This window comes from Rhea pennata, chromosome 1 (assembly GCF_028389875.1).
Source record: "Rhea pennata isolate bPtePen1 chromosome 1, bPtePen1.pri, whole genome shotgun sequence".
Lineage (NCBI taxonomy): Eukaryota > Metazoa > Chordata > Aves > Rheiformes > Rheidae > Rhea > Rhea pennata.
The window spans coordinates 15,753,863-15,779,538 of record NC_084663.1 but is presented as its reverse complement, the minus strand read 5'-3'; the positions used below and the strand labels follow the sequence as shown (position 1 = coordinate 15,779,538).

Below are 25,676 nucleotides of genomic sequence, written 5' to 3'. Positions count from 1 at the left end.
GCCCTTTTCCTGTTCTTTTCAACTCCAGCTCTTGTTGTTTTTGCTGCTGGGACTTCCATGTGGCAAATTAGGTGCAGGTTATTTTTGTTCTCTGATGTATGTTGCAGTTGTGGAAAGGATTGGAGAGATTTACGCTAAAGGTGATGATCACATTTACCCTGACCTCACACAAAGTCAAAATCTGGAGGGATCTCTGTCCATGTTCAGAGACTCATTCTTAATGTTTCTCGTGTGCTCTTTGCTTCCTCTGTGTTGTAGCAGGGGTATGGCCATACAGAGGTTACTTGTGTTATTCTGACCTTAATGTAGTCTGAAAGCAGCATGCGCCCAGGGGCCAACTTCAGTGTTACTCAGGCTATGCCAGGGAATTTGAAGTACCTGAATTGTCTTGGCTGTGGACTTACCTTGTTCTAAACCATGATGACAAAGAAGTGCAGGGTAAAGGGAGCCTCCTAGGCTACCCATCCTGGCAGATCGTGCATCCAAACCTGCCTCCTTACCTCAAGATAGAAGGATGACTCCATTTTCTCCGTGAGAGCCTGTCCTCTCCATGAGAGCTGCTGCCCCCTCCTGTATTGGCAGATCTATTGTGAATGCTGTTAGTGCTACACTACTGGAAGGAATTGAAACTTGGGACACCCAGATTATGAAATGAAGCTGGAGTTAAGGAGAGTTGAGTCAGCAGGCCTTTGAAATCTCAGCATTCCTATATCCCAAAAACACACTGATATTTTGTCTCTCTACCTGGCCACCTTGTTTGTTCAGGAAGGAATGGCATCAGCATAGCAAACAGTTTGCTTTTTGGCTGTAGCACAGTTTGTGACATGAAATTGCCCACTTCTGTCTCAAACATATATGTGAGACTAGTAGCCTGGGACAGTTTAAAACTTTAAAATTTACTTTTTCTACTAACTGTACATGAACTGTTTTTTTTTTTAAAAAAAAGAATAGATGACTGGTAAAAGACATTGCTGACTGTCAAAGCTCACAGGGTTGGCCAGGTATGCTTTGCTTCACTGTAGAGTTTAAGGGCCTCTTATATTCACAGTTGTGCTATTTCAGTGCTTCTGTATTGATTGCTATGAGACTGCTCACAAACTTGAGGAATATTTGGTTTGCATAAAGCTGGATTTTGCCATCCTTAATTGTTTTTAATATAGTCTGGCTTTTTCATAAATATTCTTGCTGCAAATTTGTTGTCAAACTTCAAATCTAGTCCTGAATTCTAAATCTCTACTTCGTGCTTGTTTATGTTGTGTCTTCCTCTACTCTTACAGCTTCATGGCATCCCAGGGAAGCAGTAGACTTGCAAAGCTTACTTCCTACTTTAAATCATACTGTCCTCTTCAGAGCACATTCATAGTCTTTCCTTGGCGGATCACAAACTGATTGAGATTAGTTAACAGCTGAAATATGTAGTTGGAAAATCTGTACTTTAGAGGGTTGTTTTCTGTTCAGCTCCGTCTAACCAAGTGTTGCTGCCTGTTTTCTTAATTTCAGATACTTGTTTTTAAAAATTCCTATAATACCTGATTATTAAAGCTTTTTATTTTTAAAAAAGTTATTTCTGTATTTTAAAATTATTCACTTTAAAATCTTCACTAATAACAGATTTCCTGTTGGTACTGTAGTAGCTAAATAGAAATGTAGTGTGAAGAATGATCAGACAACTAACCTTCTTCAGGATTCTGCTCTGTATACATTCAATTGCAAATATGGTCTGGCAGAAGTAGGCACAGTTTCAAGTGGTCCTCTTTTTATAATTGTCATTCCCAATAATTTCTTAAAACTAACCCGAGATTAAAAATAAGAGGGTTTATGGTTGTTTTAATTATAGCAATAATATCTCTCTTAGTGTTGATATGCTGCTTTAAATTTCAAAAGATAACCGTAATGTAATTTCCAGAAGAATCAAGTTTTATTTCCGATCTTAGTAAAACCACTGCCTTTTTCTGAATTAATTCATGCTTGAACAGTGGAATTTTTTCAGGAAACATTCGCTGATGTAGTATACTTTTGTAAAGCTTTCATCCAAGAAGGAATTCATTCAGATGCTTGTTGTGCACATGGTCAAATTTGTTTTTTCATATCCCATAGAGTTATATGATCTAGCACCAATGAACTACCCCACTGTTAGATAATACATTGCATTCTTGTACAACAACTGAGAGTTTTGTTAAGTTGAACGTTCCGTTAAATGGAAATACAGATGAAACAGAATTTTTGTCAAGGTGCAATGTGGTAACGATCACTATGAAGTTAAGAGTGCGTCTTATTTTCAGTGTACTTTGATTTTTTTTTTCTCCCCCCCTTTTTTTTCTAGTTCAAGGGCTAAAAGTTAAAACTTTGTCTTTGCTTTTGCATGTAACTTTATTAATCTCTCAATCAATTCGTTAATCCTTTTAAAAGGTAATTTGCTATGTTTGTTTCTTGGGATGAGAGATAATGAGCAACAAGCAAATGAAGACAGAATTGTCCTTTGGCATGTAAAGTAAAAGATGGTCAGAAGATAACTGAAGCTGAATACCTAGGAAAAAGCTAGCCAGGGGTACACAATTGGATTAGAAAATAATTACATTTGAAAGCGTAGAAGTAATACAGTGCCCTTTTCTTTGGTGAAGTGCAGTGTGCTAAATGAAGCTATTTTTCATTCCTCTTGGAGAAACTTCGTACAAAGATGTGAAGGGCTAGATGAATTAATAAAAATAATGCTTTAATGTCTCAAAGTAGTATAAGCCCCACTTGATTCTTACTAATGATAATAGAAATCATGTGGTTAAGTCCCCTTCTAATGCTTAGGAAACCTGTGCTTCAGACTCTCTGATAGTGCCAAAAGCAGTGAGAGTAATTGTGTTTTCAGTGATTTGTCTCAGTGGGGCATTTCTTAATTTTTCTCCTTTATTGTGTCTAGATTTGAATAACATTAAGCTACAAATACTGTATTTTCATTGGTTTGTGCTAGCTTGCCAAAGAGATTTACCAGTTATTCAGTTCAGTGAATATTTGTTGAAATGACTCACTTGTGTATGTTTTCATATGTGCACTTTAGTGTTGGTTTTCAAAACATCAACCTGAGTTTAAAAAAGGGGTTGAAAGTCTGTCAGATACTGAATATTTTGTATATGTGTATGTAACACAGATTAATTTCATTTTGCTGTTCATAACAAATATTTTGGCAGACTTTCTCTTCAGTAGTACTTCACATTCCATGTTTACCTCCCATCTCCATCATCTGCAGTCAGATTAACAAGTTTCACAGTGATGCCTGTGACTGTATTGAAATTCACATATTTTCTTTACCTTCACCTAAATTACATTTCTGAACTCTGCTTTAGATTTTATCCATTCCAAAATGTTGCTTCTACTACTGCATGAACCTCCTGACTTGACTGACCCCATCCAGTCCTAATGAACTCTGTATGATCGTTCTTATTTCTATGATCTATCTCAGAAATGTTCTTTTTTTCCATAAAGACTTCCAGGCATCTTGAATACTCTTCCTGTTGCTATGTACTTCTAAACAATCCTTTCCTAGGAAGGACCTTCAGTAGGTTTGTTTACAACAGTGTATGTACTTGCCATGGGGATGAATCAGTCAATATAGAAACTTGTGGTTGATGTGTTTTTTATATTACATGACAAGCAGGTGATTTAAATAGTTGGTGTAGTGTAAAACTGACTTTTGTACATCTACGGTAGCAGCTTGTACTTGATTCGTATCTGCTGTCATCAGAACTTTCTTTCATTATAGGACTTCACAGAATCCGTTATGTGCCTAGTGTTAACTCCTACTGTTTGTTTGTCCCTATCATTTACTGCATAAAAGGAGAAAACCTGTTTCAAAATGTTAGTTGAGTGAAAAGTTGTGAGCTAATTGTATTTGATTAGGATATCCGCAGTGCTTTTACTCTGAATTGATGCTAATGAAAGCATAAATGAATGTTTTATGAAAATTTACATACACATATTTCTGATCATTTTTTTAGTCAAGAATGTAATAGTGTGAGTTAACAGTTGTTGGAATAAGGCTGACTGGCATTACAAAATTTTTGATGAAAATGATTTTTTACGTACATCCTCACCATAAATATCAAAATATGCAACAGCTTTGAGCCTTTAAGTTTTATTGTCCTCTGAGGCAAATGTTGACATTTTCTTTCTTTTTTTACAACAGTCTTTGATTGGTAAAGCCCACTTCTTAATTTTACTAAAGTTTGGGGAGAGGAGGAGTCTTAAAGTGCAAAATATAAAATAAAACTCGCTTCTGGTTGTAAATAGAACGTGTCTTTGTCTTAGGGTTCTGATTTCCTCTCTTTTTTTTTCTAGTAATGACAGCATAATCTCAATACCACTAGGAATGTAATTTCCAGTTTTTGAAAGTATTTATTCTATTTTGCATAAAATTTGTAAAAGTAATCCTTAAAAAGGGGGATTTTGATTTTCGTCAATCTCTTGTTTTTATTCACATTCATACTTTCATTTAGGAGACACTTTTAGTTAAGATATTTCTAGTTTTGAGGCCTAAAATTATATGGTCAAAGTGTGATGATAATGTCCCCTAATGCTGTGTTTTTTTCTGTAGGCTGCATGTGACTTGTTGCGGAGAATAATACGCATCTTGTATCTCAGTAAGAGACTTCAAGGACAGCTGCAAGGAGGAAGCAGAGAGATAACAAAAGCTGCCCAGAGTCTCAATGAACTTGGTGAGTCCTTCTTAGTTATTTTTGGAGGCGTTTTTAGCTTGTGTTCTCATGGCTTTCTCTGATTTTTCCAAGTGAAACACTAGTGTAATTTCTAAAACATTTTACTATAGTTCTCAGTCTGCTTTCTGATTTAAGTTGATACATGATGGCTAGCATTAGTTCCCTCAGTGTTTTTTTTCACTTGACTTTTCCAGATACAGTTATTGTATGGTAATAACTTTTGGGCAACTATTGGGAGGGGACAATTATTATATATTTTCTTTTTTGGCTTGTGCTTGTATGAAATACCTGAAGAGGCAACAGATTGCATGTTTAGCTTTTGGAAATCATTGCATTATAATAAGATATAATTTAAATTATAGTTTGCATCTCAAAAAATTGTTTGGCTTTGTGATTTTTATGAAAGCTATCTGTGGTATGGCATACAAATGTCTAAACTAATTCAGATACTGGAAGCATTTTGCTGCCCTAGTGACTAATTTATCCTGCTTTTTATCAGGTTCTAGGAAAAGGGGTAAAGTAGTTCACATGACACTTGGGTTGTACTGCTAGACTGCTTTCAGTATCTGAACTAGCTTGGTTATTTCCACACTGTGCTTCAGGATGCATTGAAGAACCTCACATTAGTCTTGGAGATCTGTCATTGCTGTTGTGTAGGTAACTTGCCAGCTATTTCTCTTTTGGTTTAATGGTATTCAAATTTCAGCTTCCAAAAATAGGTTGTGGGAGGGTTGAACTATCAAACATTCAGAATCAGCTTGAGGTTTATTGTGCATATTTGTCACTACTGTTCTTTTCATACTGTGTAATCAAAAAGTTATTAGACAATGATTTAGTCTTATAATTAACAGATGCTATGTTGCAAATGGAAAGTTGATGTATTTATTTAGTATAACAGTTTGACTGAAGCACTTGAGCATCAATTGTAGCATTCTAAGACAGAATGTTTTTTTCCAGTGTGTCTTTCTGTTTTGGGCTCCCCTTCTGGGTTCATGATAAATAAAGTAAATACTGTCTCTTAATTACCTGAATTACAAGTCTTAGGGGATTACTGGGAATGATAGTCTGTTCAAATAATTAGTGTAGTTTAATGGCAAAATCTGATTTTTTTTTTCTCCTTATGCAATTTTAAAGTTTTTTTTTTAAATTTCATTACTCCCCCCCCCCCTTTTTTAATTATTGAAAAAACATTCACTTTCTTGTGTTAGTGTCACAGTTTTTTGAATTTATTCTTACAAATACTTGGTCTTTCTCTGAATCGTATTCAAGCCTGAGTAATTACTATCGTTGAATATAAAAGGAAGCGTGTGTCCTTAGGAAGTGCTTTTGAGTTTCATCCTACAGTCTACAGGGGGAGCCCTGTGGCCCTTAATTTAATTCTGGGTGGCCTGTGGCCAGATGAAATCTTGTCTCCTGTCATTTGTCCTTTACCCTCTTTTTCTGATATCTCTTCCTTTTTTTCCTCCCTTTTCTCTTCATCTACGTTGCTCCCCCATCCCTCATTAGCTCTCCGTTGCCCACTACAATCTTACCACCTCCCAGGTGGCCTCTGCTCGGCGCTGCTGGCCATGGAGCCCAGGCTTTGGTGCACCTGAGCGCTTAAGAACACCCGTGGTGAGGCCAGAGTAGCAGAGAGGGTGAGGAGCGTAAGGAGCTGGAGGGGTCCTGCGTGGCGACGTAGTGGTTTACTGGATATAGCTTGGAGTTTGAGGTGTGGCCAGGGCAGTGTGTGTGGGGAAGCACTCTCCTGTCCTCGTGGCCTTGGGCAGCACTGGGCGGTGTGGGTCGTCTGCAGGGTGGAGGTGGTGGTGTGGGGCAGTAGGGCAGAGAGGGTGCAAGGGCTCGAAGTGAGCTTGCAGAAAGCTGTGCTTTGGCCAGGTGGGAAGCGCGATGTAGTGCGCTGTGGCACTGAGGGTGGGACGCGCAGGGCACGGGCACTGGGTGCTCTTTGCTTGGTGGTGGTATAAAATACATTTTATAGTCAGTTGTGGTTTGAATATTATTTTGCAGTGAGGGGAAAAGACATAAAACTATAAAATCTTAGAAGGAGATTGAAATAGGGATTAATCCTCCTTTGTCAGAGAAACTACAAGCAACAGTAGCTTTTACTGACAAGGGTGTTTTTGGCTGCTAGGCCGTAGAGCTCCAATCCAGTTGATGCCATTAGGTACTGTAGATTTACTCTGAAAGCATTTAGTAATATTTTTACTGAGAGCTGCACTAAAAGCTAAAGCAGATACAAAATGCCTCTGTGTTAAACTTCTAGATTTGTTGAAATTGACTTTCCAGCTTGGCATAGTAAGAATAAAAAGTGAATTCTCTGTGTAATTCTTTAGAGATGAAATGCTATTGTATTTTAATGAAAGTATTTAAATATTTAAAAACTTTTCCACTATATTCCTTTCTTTTTCCCTCCCCTTCTCCTCCTCACTTTGTGTCTTCCAGCAAAGTGGAAACAGAGCTGTGGTAGTCCATTGCATAGGCTATTGGCTGTTTCTCTTGTGCTCATTCTTCATTCATATTACATAAATCTTGTTCAGCATATGGGCAGGTAAAGAAAGCAGCCTGCTCAGATGTCAGCACAGTGCCTAGCACAGTGGGTTACATGTCCTGATTAGACTTCTTGGTGACACTTCAATAACTTATTTCGTAAGGTGAAATAGGAGCATTTCTAAGCAAATTTAAACAATATCACGTGACTAGAAGAAGGTATGTTACATACAGTTCCCGTGCACAGAAGGAATTTTACAAGCATTAAGAAATCTGGTGTCTTTATATGAGTATGTAGAAACTATTGTCTCGGAAAATGGTCTGAGCAAATGAAGATTTAAAAAATTCTTAGCTGTGGAACTAATGTCTAGTTTGACTCTTAATTCCATCTATCAGTTATGGAACTGGCTTCTGGACAGTAAGAAATTTATATTTTTTGTTAGATACGTATAACTGATGTTATCATTATTCATATAAATGCCTAGTTGTCTTTTAATTATAATAAACTAGTCTCTGTGTATGATTCTGTTATAATTTATTTCACAGTGAGTGAATTTATTTGCTTGAATGACCTTGTGTGCATGTAAAACTTTGAAATAGGCTCTCACAGCAGCCATAATTTTACTCTTTTGTACACCCAGACTTAATCTGTGACTAGGCTGTGCAGCCATAAAATGAAGATGAAATGATCTATTGAAATTCTTTTGAGGTGTCCTGGAGCAGCTCCTTTGCTAAGATAGTACTGACTTTCATGCAACTTAGGAGAGGAGAGGATGGGTGGAGCTGTGACCATGACCTTACTTTAAATGTAAATGATGGTAGGGTAAGAGGCAAAATATCATCAGATAGGGAAGTCTATTTAAAATGGAAAAAGCACTAGATAGATAGCATGATCTTTACAACGACGTAGTAAAGCTTGCATACGGCAGTTATTCAGGCTTAAGACAATAAAGGACTTGAGAACTTCCAAGCAATAAAGCTGAGTTTGGCGAGCACAAAGACAAGCATGTTGGATAGAAAAAAAATGAAATTGGTTAGGATATATATGATACTAGGTGAAACAGAGTTTAAAAGAAGTTTATTTGACTGTGTCTGAAAGGCCCTAAAGTAGCTGGCATAATGTAGGTAGCAGTAATGCCGTTTTCTAAAGTGCCAAGAAAAGTGACAGTGATCTTGGACCTGAAAAACTCTCCTGTAAGGACGAGGGAGAGAAGAAAAAAAAAAAAAAGGAAAAAAAAAAGGAGTCTTCATCTTTATAAGAAAAGCATGATGGGGCATGACATCATTTATACAAGGAAAAGTCTAGAAAAATCTGGATACAGGTATGTCTTTTAGAATCAAAATAACAAGCAATGTAGGGGAGTAAATGACCTCTTGTCTGGCTGCCTTATTGAGTGTTGCATTGGTGGGACCTTGTGCCTCATCCAGTATTGCAGTTTCTCTCTTTCAGTGAACTTTTTCTAGTATTCCTTCCACGTGCGGCTCCCTGGAGTTTCTGCTGAAAGGGAATGCCATTGTAAAGATCATGAAGCTATCTATAGTTTTACGACTCTTGTCACCCAGTTTGTATCATACAGTAATACAAGATACGCTTTATAGAGGGAAAGAATTAATTTTCTCTGTAGAAATTCACAGTTTCTTTTTATACTGTGTTCTTGTAGAACATCATTATATGGTGCAGTAACATTACATGGTCTGTCTTTGAAAATGCTTGTGACGTTAAACAGAGTAAAAACTCTCTAAGTATTTTAAACTTAAATCTAGTTTCTTTTTTTTCTGTGTAGCTGTTAAGACATGGACTTATTCTGCAGAAGGAAGAGTGTATTTCTTTGAGTGCATACGTATATATCTGTATATTTAAATATTTTAAAGATATAATTTTTATGGCTTTCTGTAGGACGTTCCCTCTTGCTGTTCTAGAACAGCTCTTTGAATTCTGTTGCTGTTAAGATATCTAGTAGGCTATGGGTGTTATTTTTTTTCTTCCCTCTTTTTAAATGATAACTTCATCCCAGTGTATCTCAACTGGTTTTGAGAGTAATCTCATTGTTCTTAGTGATTATCTTGAACTCCTGGCGGGGGAGAGAAATGAGATTCCAGAAGACTGGAGAATTTATTTTACTGAAAATAGATCTTACTGGTTCCTATTTTTATTTAGACATCTCAAATTAACTTAACTTCCTTAAGCAAACAGACTGTGGAATAAATAAATTATTTGTAGGAGTCTAGAATATAAAAATGCCCTTTAAATAGTAGACCACATAAATTTGTAAAGAATTAATCTTATTTAATCAACCATGTTTTCTTCTTTGGCAGTGTAACAGGTCTTTTGATGAGAGAGCAATGACTGTACTGTATTTTGACTTAAATAAGGCTCTTGACACTGTCCCCCTACCAAGCTAGAACAACATAATCCAAATGAAAATATTGTGCAGTGGATGTAGCAGTTTTGAGAAAATTTTACCCCAAAAGTAGTCATCAGTTGTTCATTGTTGCACAGCAAAATTGAGCCTTAGTTTAAATATGTTCTGCACCTGGCTATTTTCTCATTAATGATTTGAATGATGTGATATGGTATATCCTTATCAAATTTACAAGTAACAAGCAGGAAGGAATGGAAAGTATATTGGGAAACAGAATAAAGAATATTCTTAACAAATTGCAGATCTGTCTTGGTTGAATTGTTTCCCTTTATTTTTCTAGCAAATTGCAAAGTCCTAGTGATAAATAGTACTAATTAACAGCAGAAATATGAGAAAAGAGTGTTTAGGTAATAGTTCTGTAGAGAGACTGGGGCTCAGGTGGAGGTCAAGTTGAGGGCAAGCCACTTGTTCACTTGTTTTGTAGCAGCATGGTATGGTTGGCAATGAAATTCATATCAATCCTTCTAAGAAAGGATATTGTTTGCAAGGTACTTGAAGTAAATCTTCTTTTGTTCATGCTTCAGCTGGAGTATCAAGTCCCTTTTGAGGCACCTCATCTGAGGAGGATGTAGGTTAACTGGAAAAAATCCTAAGTACGGCATGATGATGACTGAAGATCTTCACGGTGGATGGTGGGAGGAGAGTGAAAGTGAGGCTCTTCACCTCAGAGAAGAGGGGACTGAGAAGCAAAGTAAAATTCTTCAGATCAAAGCTGTTTCAAATAGGAAGGGAGTAAATAGCTCTCCATACCCATTCCGATCACAACAGAAAGTAATAATCCTAAACTGAACCAAAGGAAACTCTATGTAAAATGTGAGTGAAAGTGTCTGCAAGGATAATTTCAGCCTATTAATTTCAGGTGAGCCGTGAAATCTGAAATGGATTTTAAAGTCCTTTAAAAGCAGTTTAGACAAACATATATTGGGAAAAGTTCAGGTACAGGTGCTCTTGCCTTGAAGCAGGAGGATGAGTAAGTTGACCTGCCACTTACTTCCCTTTTCCCAGAGATGTAACAGAAAAGTGTGTGTGTGTCTATAAAATATACATAACATTAAGCAGTCCAGCTAAAAAATAAGTTTGCCTTCAATAAGTTGGTTTGCTGGGCTGATGGGCACTGTGCCCAGTTACCTCCTGGAATCTTAGAATAGTGTGACTGGAAGATTGATATCATTACATTAGTTCAGCCTCTTATCACTCCTTCAGATGAAATAGTAGATAAACCTCCTCAAAGACCTTCAGCTCACCTGTCTGACCCAAGTACTTTTGTTCTGAGTACTCATTTTATGACTGACATTAAGTTAACTTCACACAGCTCATCATATTACCAGAGTGCTGCAAAAATTGACCTTCAAAATCTTATGTCAAAACTCTCTAGGAGAATGCATTGAGCATAAGAAGGAAGGAGGTACTGACTGTGTGAATGTAAATACCGTACCTTTTTCCTTTGCTAAAAAAGAAGGCAAGCTATCCATTTCCCAGCCAGCTGTTTTCAACAAAGATGTTAAATTACTCTTTAAGTTTTTAATACTTGGGAATTATGATGAGTAGTGTTTTGTGTTTATCAAAATACTAAGCACTGTTGGTCAGTATTCAGGAAACAAATAACAGCTCTGATTTGTTTGAAACATATAACTCCCTTTGAGTAAACATTTGCACATAGCTATTTTATGCCAGTTATCCATAGCTATTGAAAATTATAATTAACTGTACCTATTGTTTCCACAGTTTGCACTTTTGTACAGATGCATAACAACTATAACATAAGCATTACTAAAGTTACAGTGATACTCTGCCAGAAATAAGCTGTCTGAACATCTGCCATAGATTCTGCAGTAGCTGTCATTCACTGTCTCCCTTTTCTTTCCATAGCATATTCAGAGATTGACTTTTTTTTTCTCTCCTATTGCAGGCAAAAATTTAGAGTGTACAATTGCAGAGCTAGATCTTGTGCTAAACTAAGTTACAGTTAAGCCGAGGAAGGACTGTGCTATCATGTTTCTGAGCTCTTTGACTGCTAGTACATAGAGGAGACAAATGTGTTGTTATTAATATTGCAGTGCATAATTTCTCAAATAGGAATCAACACAGATCAATCTAGAGGGAAAAATTGCTTTCATGGCATTTTTGCTTAGGGGTATAGATGCATTACAATTTACTGAATTGTACAAGACCTGATGTCCTCTAAAATAGTCTAACATATGCCTATGTAGCACAATGCAGTGTTCTGTAGGAATAACTGAACTAATTTGATTAATAGAAATTATATAGCCAGGCTACTGTGGTGCTTTGCCTGCAGTATTAGTCCTGCTGAGAATGACTTAACTATATTAGTGGCTCAGAGCCATCTGCAGTATTTTTGAATGCCACTGGTTTAGGTGGTATGTCTGCATCCCTAGTAAGTGCAAATATCTTGCTAAAAGGTTTTTTTCACCCCTGGTGGTGTTAGCAGCATCACTGCCAGACCTTTATTTGAATGCTGAAATTATTTGTGTTATAAAGTGCACTGTCTTCCTGTAGTTCAGTGTAATCTCTGCGTCCTTCAATTTCATGATGTTCATTTCAGTTGGTTAATTTTGCCTAAGACTGTGTTACCATAAGATTGAGGTTTTTATATATTAAAAAAAAAAAAAAAAAAAAAAAAAAGAGGGGGGATCTGTACAAAGTTTTCTCTGCAGTATTCTATGGCAAAAAGCTATTTAGTGGGAAGGTCAAGTAGACATACGAATAACTTCTTAGGAAAAAGCCTTAATACTTTCACCTTTAAAACAAATAGTCCTGAACTGTTTGGAAACTGAAAATTTCATTTTGTATTGAATGTTTGTCTTTTCCAAAATCAAACTTATGAAGCATTTAAAAAATTATGAGAAAATTTTCCACAAACACAGGTACAAGAAGCCAGTGTCACACATGAAATGTACATACAGAATACAGTCTGAACTGCTTTTTTCAGCACCTGTAGGAGAAAATGAAAATGGTAGCCTCTTGTTTCAGTTACATTGTGATTAACTGTATATGATTAATGGCCCATTTAGTCACAAAAATTGTGTACATGTATCAGGTGCTATGCTTCTCATGCATATTGTTTACACTATCAAGATCAGATACATTATCACATTAAAATAATGAATTATTTTGCAATGTTGATAAACTATTCAATTTAAATTCATATAACAGAGGTAATTGAAGTTATTTTAAATATTGAAAAGGAGAGTAAAATTTATAATGTTTTAATTTATTATGTTTAGAAACATTCTGGTTTTACTAATTAATCCATTTTTCCAAGGAAAGAAATGCCATCAAAAGCTATAGATGATTTGTGCTAACAAAAAACCCACTTGGTTATTGAAAATACCTTGTTATTTTCTTAATATGGTTCCAGGCTCCATGTTTGCCAAAATTACCATTTGATTTATTGTAAATTAAAGTAAAATGAAGAGCTACTTGAGCTTCTGCTGAGTCACCATGTTTCATAAATTGTGCTGCACGACCAAATATTTTTGTGCAATGAATGTAGAAGCCTGTCCTTGTACTCTTCTCTAGTTGCTCTACCGCCCACTCCCTTTTTTCCTCTGTTTCAGTTATGAATACAGTCTTGCTGTATGCCATCATCTTTTGTTTTATGCCATCTTTACCTTTCATGTAGAGGTAAGGAGTCTCTATGGATTTTCATTTCTTTCCTATTGGCATTTGAAGTAATGAAAGAAGAATTCTGATAGTATGCAACAAATCCAGTAGTTTGAGCTATTCACTTTGAGATAACAAATTAATGTGCTTTTAGATAATGCTTGTAAGTATATTACAAAACAATATAATTTTTTCATTAGTAAAAGGCTAATAGAGTAAACCTCCTCATCCTCTTTGAACAAGGGAGACCAAATTTACAGATTTTTATGATCTAATGGTTTTGCTATACTTAGGATTCTTAGCTTGGAAACTTCGTTAGGCAGATTATTTTATGTAAGCAGATGCTGTGTTTTACTTAACCTCTGGCATGCATTTGTTTTCTAAACATTATCAATAAAAGCAACTAAATAATTTTAGACAAAGGAAAGACTAAGGGTGATTTGATATGAGGAAAATAAAAAATTAACCCTATTGGAATTTTGGTTTTCAACATAAGCCTTAAATAATAGAGCATGAATTTACATTCGTTCAGATTTTCAAAAGTTTATTCATTTAGGTTAATGTGGCTATGATAGTTTCACTGCTGTCTCACTTTTTTCCAAATCCATAACTATTCTGATCTCTTGAAATTTCATTTTCTTCCTACGTACAGTTCTGAAAGCAAATCTGGGTGTAATTGCAAGAGTGGATTTTCTTGATGTTTAATTTCCTTTAAACAACCATAAACATGTTTTTAAATTTGCTATATTGAGTGAATTATGAAACTATTTTTCCATATTATAGCATTAAGCTGATTTCTGTTTTTGATGAGATTAGTCTTTTAGGTATATCTACTTGAAGAATTTGATTCTGCTGTATTATTAGGCATTCAAGAATTTTAGTCTCAAGTATGTAGACCTTGTCAGAGGGGTATATATCAGATATTTTAAAATGGATTTCGTACTAGGCTTTTCTATCTTAAAGTGTTACCTGTTCCCAAGAGGCATGTTATTGATATCCCGTTAACAAGATTGCATCAGAAGTTAATTACAGTGGGTTCAAATTGCCTTTGCTGTAGCAAACGCAGTATTTCTAGCAGTTTTTATCCTGGTTGCAAGCCTATCAAAGACTTCATTTTCCAAGTTGTTTTCTCTTGTTTCCATGTCTACAGCTGTTGTTCGTTACACTTCTGGGAAACTCTGCTCTTGCAACAACCTTCTTGTCACCTGCTACTCTGAAACCATTTGCTATTATTTCATTACTAATATCAATTATAATTCTTGTTGTCATGGCATCTAATATATAGAAGTCTTGATTGTAGACCAGGGCTACACTGAGCTAGGCTTCAACACGATACAAAGTAAAATCTGGGGCCTGACAGCTTGTTTCTTTGCTTCTAAATGTTCAGAGGACTCCAGTGGGGAAGAAATGATGGTGGACAAGAACTGAGGAAAGAAAGGGATGTAATGGAATACAAAAGAGTGCATTCAGTTTGGAGAGGAATTATTGTCAGCAGTGCTGAGTAGCTGCACCAGTAATACAGCTGATATATTAATATGCATTTAAACTCTTCTGTGTACTTTCCTGCAAATGAGGCACTAAGTGTTTGTCCTAGCAGCAGGTTCAGTTCTGTGTTTGTGATTAAGCTAGCACTGAAAAACACTGAAACTATAGTATTTTCAGAATTCTTCAGTAATGTGTCAGACAGCTTAGTGCCTTGAAAGCAAAAAGGAGAAATCTGGGTTTTGTAGACCTACCTGCATAAGGTAAATTGAAACATCAGGTTTGGGAATTTTTGAAAGAGGAACTGGTTAGAAAGGGAGAATGAAAAAAAAAATGATTGAAGTCAGAGGGAAGTTAGGATTTTTTTTTTTTTTTTTTTTTTTTAATGGTTACTGAATTTAATTGCATATGACTCCAGAATCTGGAAACTAGACTTCTATTCTGTTTCCCCTCATTATAAAGTTCCCCTAATGCTTTCTTACTGTCTCCTCAGTATGGATACTTTAAGAAAATGAATTATACCAAGCGCATTTCTGTTTTGCTGGTAAGCAATACTTATTCCCGACCAGAAGATTAGTATCCCAGGTGGTAAAGGAGTTCAGATCTTTTTTGCTTTGTCCTTTGTTCATATTAAATGTTTGAACTGCAAGTATTTTTGTGTTTGTCAACTAAATCTGTATTCAGATTGTAGATATCAAAGGATATAAAAGAACTGTAACATAGATAATCTTATAGTTGTGAATACCTGTGTTTAACCAAATACAGGATAAAATACAACTTCAGAGAACTGGACTGTGGAATCCAGTATAGGTCTTTTGGCTTCTTTGAGTTTTGAGACAAAGTATTCCAATACTGGATAATCATACTTTTTTGTAAATGCATGTACTTACAGCTAGAAGTGAAGGATAGTGAAGGGTTTCTGCTTTCAAGTCACAGATAAAACTTACCAAGAACTGAAGAAATTCCACAATTCCACAAGCTCTGTGTGCCTTTTGAATCTAGTCACTTGTTGTGTACTGAATTTGGATGTCTGCAATGGCTTAAAAAAAATCATGTTCATGACAAAGATGAGAAAAGGGGCTGAAAGAATAACCTTTAGTTGGGGGAAGAGAAAAGAGAGGATAGTTTAGTTGTGAGTCTTTGAAAGATACATTTCTATATCTTAATTCATCAATATACTAAGTAAGGCAAGACAGAGTTCTTAGTTTATAATAATAAGTGAATGCAGAGATATTAGCAAAACTATATCTAAATCTATGAATCACATGGGATTGTATTCTCAGTATATTTTAACAGCTATGAAAGTTTAAGCAAACAGTTAAGACCTGGGACTCAGAATGCCTATTGCAAACAAACAAGTCGGTAACTCACAAAACAAAAAATCTAGTTCTGCAGACTTTAACACCGTTTGCTGCTAGAAAGATACATGTGAAAATGCAAAATCAGATCTTCACTTCTGTTCTATATGGAAGTTCTACAAGGAAATAGCAATTTTGCATTTCAGGCAGGTCTTCATATGATCTTCACTGTCTGAAGATCTGATAGGAATTGAAATTTGTGCCTTTCTTGTTCTCTTCTTTTCCTGAGCATTTTGGAGTCAACAAAGTCTATATTTTAGATACTTGGAAATTCTGTAGTGTACTGAAACCTAGTTCTCCTGGAGCCAGTGTAATGGCACAGTAATTTCTAAAGTGATCAGGCTCAGTAGTTCAAGTAGATAATCACTTCCTCTTGGGAAGAAGTAGAAATATTTCACATATGTCATTCTTCTAGGTGAGCTTGGCTGAAAGTTGTAGGAAGTTGTGTGCTTCCTTTTGTTTATCTGTGGTAAAATTTGAGACCTAGTAAATCTGTTGAACCAAGGAACTAACAGCAAAAAGCAGTTCAGAATGTATGTCTCTCTTCTGGGAGACTGAAGAATTTATTGGTTCATAAGCTGGTGATTGTACTGAAGAAGAATATAGGTGATTTAGAAATAACTTCAAGATTGTGCAGGTGTTTTCTCATTTTGGACAGCCAGGTTCAGAAATTGCCAGTTAAAGTGCAAGAGAGTAGAAATAGATGAAATGGACTGGTGACATGATCACAGGGAAGAGAACTGAGCATTTCCTTGTCCAGAAGGATCAAGTAATGATGATAGCAAATCATGTTTGGAACGCTTCGTTGGGAGTAATGGAATAGGAATCTACAGAAGAAACTGAACCACAGGAAGTTCTGCCTGAATATAAGGAGGAATTTCTTTACTGTGAGAGTGACAGAGCACTGGAATAGGTTGCCCAGAGAGGTTGTGGAGTCTCCTTCTCCGGAGATCGTCAAAGCCCGCCTGGATGCAACCCTGTCTAACATGCTCTAGGTGACCCTGTTGAGCAGGGGAGTTGGATTAGCTGATCTCTGAGGTCCCTTCCAACCTTACCCATTCTGTGATATTTCAAAGCTTGTTGATCAGATAGCTACCTAACAAAATCCAGCATTACTTTTACAATCCTCTGAACCCACAGAAATGGATGCGTTATTGTCTAAGCATGTTTTGGGGATATGTGGCAGAAGAAACGGTGGTGTTACAGAAGTTCCCAACTTGGGAAACTAGACCAGGCGTATTGTATGGCCAGTAGCAAAACATCATCAATTTCTTTCTAACCCAGAAATTGTTATAATCAGTAGGAAGAAAACTATTTTGGATAACTTTGGATTTACTTACGATAAATAAACTTATAAATTTACTATATACTCTGTATAAAGAAGCCAGTTGTTGCCAAAGGATTAATGATTATGACCATGTGCATAAGGCAAACAGAACAGACCTAGTGTTTAATGCTTCATTTTTGAAAAGAATTAGTTTTCTAATGAGAGGATCTTCTTCTGTTCAGTGGTTTGGAAAAATACATTTAGACAAACTTGAAAGCTGAAAGCTTGTTAAGAAGAGTTGATTAGAGAATATTGGCTTTTTGGCAATTAAAGAACAGGGTAATCCTGACTTAAGGTCCATTCAGGTATAGTGACAAAACAAAGACAGCAGTTATAATTGGAAAACAATGTATAAGCACAACTGGTATGCATTACAAGAATAGAAAGTAGATATGGTAAGCTTGAAGTACTCCAGAAAAATCCACGGTTGGCAGAAACCACAAAGATACCTATCATGGAAAAATCTTAATAACATACATGTTTCAAGATTGTTCGTATCAGAATAAGGGGAATTTTTAGTAAGTACTCTTGTTTGATATTTAGGCAGAAGTGGGATAGTTTTTTCTTTGATAATCTAAGAATACCATGTAATACATCCACAACTAGGGAGGATGTTATACAGATATACTAACTTCATGGAGCTATTAATTTGTAACTTCTTGTTGGTGTTCTTAGGGCACTAGGAAAAGTTGAGAAGACTTGTATTCCAACATTCAGAAAGAGAAATAGGATATTTCTTTTGAAATCAAAGTCAGTTAGACTCAAAGCTGTTACAGGAAAAATGGTAGATAAACTAAATTATTTTGAAAGAAGCAGTATAAAACTGAATGAGTGATAGTCAAATACACTTTTATGGAAAATAGCTCCTGTCAAACAAATCTGGTTTCTTTGATTACTTAGTTGAGTAAAGGAATTGTATAAAGGCATTACAGCTTTTTAGTGTATCATTTGTTCAATTTAGGTAATTTAAGTCTCTCTTAAGGTATCATTCCCTGAAGTAAGTCTTTAAATAAGCCATCTTCTCCTCACCTTACAGTTGCCCTATATTCTTGGCAGATGCTTTCTGTTGTTAGGAGAGTTGGGAGAGAGGAACAGTGGTAAGGTAGCAATGGTTTTCTGTGGATGCAAACCTCAGATTAAGGTAGACTGCTGGAGGAGAGGTAATCTGTGGGCAGGGTAGCTCATGTTAATCATATATGCATATAGTATTCTTTTTAATGAATAATCCCTAGTTTTACAAATATGAAAGTATGGTATTAGACTTCCATAAAACATTGGAATGGGGTTACATCTGTGCTGGAAGTGCTTTACCAAAATTGATTTTGTTCTAGCATTTATGCAGCTACGTAGGCAAATGCGTACTTTTGCATTGGTAGGGTGAAATGTGCTCTACAGGTAGAAGCATAGTTTTGTGGATACCTGTGAATAAATGCAATTATATATGTCACAGTAGGAGATTAAGTAGGCTCTGTTTCTTGAGAAGATTAAGATGGTAGAGGTGCATTCATGGGGAGAAAATAAAGGATCACAGAAGGATTCTTTGACAAGCAGAGAAAGAAATGACAAGCATTAAGGACTGGAAAGTGAAATCTGGCAAACCAGAAGGTATAAAATAATTGAAAAATGGGAGTATGTACAGAATTTTGTTTTAAGACCTCAAAGTAAAAGTAAACAGTGGTTGTTCAAATCTTGTACATAATAACCAACTTTATCCTGTTCATGTCTAATTAAAGTGTGAGCAAGTTCAGATTAAAAAAAATCTAAACAAATAGCTGTGAAAGAAGACTGAAACCAATCTTTGCTTAGGTCCTGGATGGAAGCCAGTATTTGTATAATTTATTTCTATCTTGCATTAACGATCAGTGAAGGTGTTGCTGTATGTAATACAAATTAATGAGTACTGCAAAATAAGATCTAATTCCTACATGTAGGAAAAAACTTTTAAGAATAGGCTGTTTTCATAGGAATAACTTTTCCTCTGTCCTGTCTCATGCGTGCAGTTTTCAAATATTAGTTGAATCAACCTTTTTATGGACTGTAAAGTTTGAAAAGAAAAGTAAGATAGTCTTGGTTACCATTCCGGTTCCAAATGTTGCATTGTTCACAGGCAGCAAATCTGGTTACTTCCTTTAATATCTCAAAAGCAGACCTTCTTCTGGGTCTGCTGAAGAGCAGTGTGGTCTCTTGTTTTTCTTGTCCTTACAGGGAAAGCCTTGAAACCTTATTTAAAAAAAGGAATATCCAACTATTTTGAGACCATACTGTTTCTAAGGTAGATTGTCGACAGTTCCAAAGAACCTCCCCCCATTTCTAACTGACCTAACTTGCGGACTAAAAATGTGGCAGAAACTTTAGACTTTTAAACTAATCATAATTGTGAAATAAAACAGTCTCAGTGATTGGTCAGAAGTTTCCTAGTTTTATTCCATTTTATTAAAACTACTTCTAGAATTCTTCATTAAAAACTGTACAGTTGTGGTAAGGTTTGTCCAAAGCCTCCAACAATATGTTAATTGTTTTAAAGATGCCTTTAATTTGTATTCTTGTGCACTGTTTTGTGCTTTATCCATCTTTTATAAGATTGCAGAGGAACTATATAATTCCATTTTATGTATATCTGAGTGTATAAAAATTACAAAACTTAAGTGTGTGTTCCAGTTTAAACACAAAGTGATATAGTCAATTTTGAAATTTCTTACAATTTGTCATTTGCATGGTAAGTTTTCAAAATATGCTTATTTAAAATTCAGATGGCACTGTTATTGTTGTTAGTACATACAAATATATTCCTAGAATATATGTCGAATCTGGAAAAAAATGAGCTCTTATGATGTATTTTACTTATTGATTGCAGTAGCAACAAATACATACGCTAAATCTTATTTTAGTCACATTGTACTTCATATATGTTCAGGTATGTGTGGTATTTTGATGGAAAACTGGTTTTCTGTATTATGTGAGAGTTCTTTGCGGTTAGGTATTTAGTCTGTGGAAGCCTCTTTCTGTTGAAGCGCATAACTTTGTTAAAACCTTCCCTCCCCCTGCAAGTCCTTTTTACGTTTTTGCCTTGTTAGTAGTTATTCATTAACAGGTTTCACGTACTAGCTATTAGAGCTGTTATGCTTCTCGTTACGGTTAAGGATGGCAGTTTACACGGCAGTGCTTGCATTTATCTCGTGTTTTGTGATGGTATATACATTGCAGCTAGCATTCCTTTCCCCCTTCCTTTTTCCCCGTGGATGTCTTTGTGCAGCGTTTTGTGTACGCACACTCAGTCTGCTGAGTTATCATTGGTATTGGTGATAATTTCCTAATGCGGGAAGGTGTCTTTTTTTTTTTTTTTTTTTTTTTCCTTACTTCCCTCCTCGTTGTTTCCCTGGTTATTTGTGACAGGGGCTTATGAAAAATATCTTGAAATGAAATTTGAGGGGAGGGGGGGAAAACTCCCCTGTGATGCAAAGCAGCAATACATTGCCATCAGTTACTGTGTTTTTTTCCTTACTGATTGAGTTCAGCCTGAAGTAAAATCTCGCAAGAGATTGTGAGAGTGCATAGTGCAGTTGCAAGTAAAGCAGGGCTAATGTGGTTGTGTTATTAGCAGAACAGGCTCACGTAGCCAGAGAGAGACGGATTTTACTGCAGTAGTGTTGGTTCAGCAGCGACATTGATCTGTTTATCAGGTAGAGTATCAAGTTAAACTGTCACAAGAGAGGGTAGGAAGTTAGAGATCGTCTCAAGATAAGAGAAAGCGAATGCGTGTTTCCAGTACGCAGGCTGAAAGCGAGCAAGGGCCCGCGGTTTGCCGGGAGCGTGGTGCCGGCAGCCTGCCGCCCGCGGGCCTGCCGGGCATCGGGACGAGCTTACGGAACCGCGCGGGCCCAAAGGATACAATCAATTCAAAATATAAAAATAGATTATAGCTTAATAATTTCATGTTACAGACCTACCCCAGGACTTTCACTGTAAATCTTTCTGATTTTTCTTTTCACTGAGTTTCTTTTCATTGTGTGGTAATTTCTTCATAAACTAGGAAAACAGATAATGTAAAATGCATTAAGTAAATACATAGGAAAGTATTCCTTCCATTCTGACTTGGTTTATAATTATTTAAGCTGTGATTTTAGCAAATAACATAAAAAGCATCTTTTTCTCTGTTAATACTCTAAAAGTAATTAAAATGAGATAAGCAGTTGTTGAAACTATATTGTAGTATTAAAACACTTAGAAAGCATAAAGACTATCTGAAGTTATCTGACCAATATCCATTTGAGGGGGAAAATTACAACAGCATTTTTATAAGTTTTATCTCTGGGAACAGACACCTTGCATTCTCTGTTCAAGTGTGTTCTTGGAAAGTATGTACTCTGTACATACTCTGTGATTAAACAGATAGTAAAATAATATACACTCTTGGTTTACCTGTTATTTATTCCATGTACAATTGTTAAATAGAATCGCTGTAGGGGTTGATACGCATGTGGTTCTCTCCTCTCCTCTAGCAATTTTGGCAAAACCACAGATCTCACTTCGTGTTTCGAAGATTAGTTGTTCTTTTTCCTTTCCTTTTCTTTTTTTTTTTTCTTTTTAAACAATAGTCATTTTTTTTCCATGGTAGGTGCATGTTGCCCTCCACCTTTCCATGTTCCTAGTGACCATAGGTGTCTTGACAGCAGTACCTTCTGCCTTCCATCCATTTGCTGTTGACCTGAACTTCCCAGGGACTTCACATCTTTTTTTTTCTTCAAAACTCATTAGGCACAAGTCAGTTCTGGCTTTCCTATCAGTCAGTTTGTATATCAGTTTAAAGAAGCCCCCAGCCCTATGTTTAATTCTGGTTTTGAATTGCAAGATTGTTATATGAGTAACAAAAAGGAGAACATATTTACAGAGCCAGATTCTACTCTTCTCTTGGTGTAAGACAAATGAATTCAGTGGTATTACAACAGAATGTGTGAAGTGGGAGTGGGATTTGGCTGTCTTAAAGCTGGAAGGTTTTGAAACAGGAGTTGATAGTCTGTAGCTGTATGTTTTAGATATTTTGATTGAACAGTATGGGAGGGAAGGGTAAGTTAATTTATTTTATATCTTCTAATACTACATTGGTAAAGAAATGCTACCTTATTTTAAAAGAGCTTAATGTCAGTTGGGAACTAAAATATTTTCCCGAGAAAATAAACATATCTAAAATATTCCACTATTAAAGAATTCTGCTGCTAACCATACACATTGAGGTTGGAAAAAATATTACATGCATCACAATATGATGCACATAGTAATTAGCAGAGCAGAAAAAAAATCTGTATGTCCAGGTAAATTATGTATCCAATTGAAAGTATTATTTCCTTTTCTTTCTTTTTCTTTTTCTTTTTTTTTTTTTTGGGGGGGGGGGGGGGGAAGGAGTGAACAAGCTATTTTAGTATATGTCCAGTGCAGCATAGTGTCTATTAATCTGGGTCAGATGCACCCTCTCTCTCAAAACCCCCACCATATACAAATGATGTAGATGTTAATACTGAACTCCTCTTCTGATGTTTATGGTTATATAATAATTATGTATAATGTACATGTGTGTATTTATGAAATGATAAAGGAGAGGTGTATTGATCTAATATGTATCCAGATATATATGTTTTTAATATATTTAGAAATTACTGAAGTGATTCCTATTCTGCTGGCACTAATGAAGAAAAGACCTCTGACCATGTTAGCAATATTTTTAATTCATAAAAATTGTTGAAATCATAAACATAACGTAAATATCTAGTTTCAAATTTCTGTTTCACTGATCTGTGATGTGCTAGGTTTTTAAAGTATGATTCCTGAGCATACTAATAGATAGTGATGACATGCCCAGCATTTTTGTATTTTTAGTGTGGACAAATCACGTTTTACAAAGTAAAATTGATGCAACGTGTGAAGTTATGATAAATTATAGTCAGATATCACTTAATATGTTACAGACAGAACATATGAAAACTGGTTATTGTTGCATGGATATCCATGATTTTTTGCTGGAATTAATATTTTTGATAGTCCTGTGCAATTCTGCTTGCCTTAGGCTGAGTGGTGTGAAGTGTAGTTGAACTAATGACTCGCTGTGGTTAGAGGGTGCTTTTTGAGAATGTAGTGGGCTTCTTCTTGCGCAATACTGTGGCATATATTTGCCCTTTTCTCCTGCATTAAGGCTGCCTATTTTTTTGCAGTCTGTCTTAGTCTTTGTCTGTCAAGCACCCACGGCACACCTTCACGTCCCTCCTAAAATCCTTTCCTCTGTCTGTAGGATAGACAGTGTGCCTTCACTAGTTACGCTTATTTTGTCTTGTTTGTGTTAAATATGTCATCTCTGTGGTACAGATTATATATAGAATCATAGGTATGATTCTGTTTCATAATGACTGCTGCACATTTATAGTGTTGCATGTATTCTTATTTACATTATTTTCTGCTCTATGCAGTTTTCTTCTGCAGGCCTCAAAGTGTATTTCAACATTATGTTCTTTTTTTTTTCTTTAATGAAATGTGAAGAATCATAAATGTAAAAATAAACTTGCTTATATTCTTACAGGAAATCAATGACTGTGATCATAGCGTAGCCTTTAATACCTGACTTAATCTCTTGCTGTATCTTGCTCTAATTCCTGGACTATATTTTTTATAGATGTTTTATAAAAAGTATCGGTTCACTGAACCTGACTTTCTACTGCTATACACACTGAATGTGTGGTACTTGAAGATTTATTTGGTTTTAGAAAGTCAAATTTTCATGAAACACGAAAACCATTGTCTGAAAGCATTTTCTTAAATGCTTACTGCAGAATAAGAACATGACCTACTGTAAGCTTATCCATTTTTGGAGACGTCATTTCTTTTTTTTTTCTTCTTTTTAAATGAATTAATAGTATTTTTAATTGATACAAGGATGCCTTATTGGAAGATGAAGTAATCAGTTAAGCCATATTATGTCATTAACCTTGCTAGACATCCTCTTTCTACTCTTATTTATGTTCTGAATACAGAAGATATCTAGTCAAAGGAAGGAAGTATTACAAAAAAGAAAAAGATAATAGTTCTTATTTATTTTTTTTAATAAGAGCTTGGTCTGAAAGATACTTTTTTTTAAAAAAAAAAGTATTACATTTTAAACTTTCAGAATTTCAAAAAGAATACTTACATAAAGTCAGTAAGTTTGTCTCACCTGCCGTCACTCAAATAAGGTGAAAGATTTCAATTACTGTTGTAAACAACTAGGGATAGCTTGAATGGAATTTCCACTGCTTATAAGTAGGTGCAGTTGAATGCAGATGAGCCGAACTAGCTTTTAAAACAAAGCCAGTGAAATTATGTTTGAATAAATGTTGCACAGTAAATTTAGATAATTTTAGATAATGATTTTTTTTTCCTTATTTTTCCTAGGAACTTCAGAAAAGTGCTTTGAAAATCCCTGTTTTCCATGTCTTCAGTCAAACAAACTCTCATAATCAAGAAAATATTTTGCCCCCCCCCCCCTTTTATAGAAGCCAATACCTATTTAGAATTGGTCTTTTAATTAAGGTGGTAGCTGGTAACACTGAGTTATAACTGTGTATAAACACAGTTCATACAGCCAGACAAGTAAAATCGTTCTCTATAACTCTCTCTAATTCTCTGTAATCAATTTTGCAGCTGCAGTCCCCTTTCCCCCAACTGGTAACCATATGAATGAATGCAGCCACTGTTCATTGAAATGCTGAATTTTTATAGTTTGGGATAGTGCAAACAGCTCAGCTGAACAATCTGTTTTTTGGTTGAATATCTTAATTCTTGTTTGCAGTGCTGTGTGTGATGATGACTTCTTACGGCTTCTTGATTCTTCAATGCAGGTTTAAGATGAAATGGAAAAGCAGGGTATAGAATGATGGTGCACAAATGTACCATGATTGTCCAGAAAATAAGGAAATAGTTCAGCTGGCAGTCATGGTGATTGGCCTGTGACAATGCAGTTACATGACTAGAACTGAACATCACTGGAGGAAAGGTGAACTCACAATATGTGAGTATTAGAAATGTTAAGGAAGGCAAAAAAAATTATCTTACATTATTCTACTTATTGTAGCACTTAACAACTAGAGGGTAAAGAATGAAAAATCTTGGTATAGAAGATCCCTATTTCATGCTGCAGGTCCAGCTGTTAAGCCCCTTCAGTACTAAAATCTAAACATTTGCAGGGGATGGTTTGGTTCATTTGTTTTGTTTTTTAATATCAGGCCAATAACGTTTTTATCTCAGCAGT

The 25,676-nt window shown here is 35.7% G+C and overlaps 1 protein-coding gene across 1 annotated transcript in view; it reads left to right on the top strand.

Moving 5' to 3' along the window:
* Window positions 1–25,676, top strand: part of COG5 (component of oligomeric golgi complex 5) — a 187,849-nt gene that overhangs the window by 6,437 nt on the left and 155,736 nt on the right. Inside the window, exon 6 of the mRNA XM_062582231.1 lies at window positions 4,583–4,703. Coding sequence (XP_062438215.1) covers window positions 4,583–4,703 — 121 coding nt within the window. The remainder of the gene's footprint in view (window positions 1–4,582; window positions 4,704–25,676) is intronic.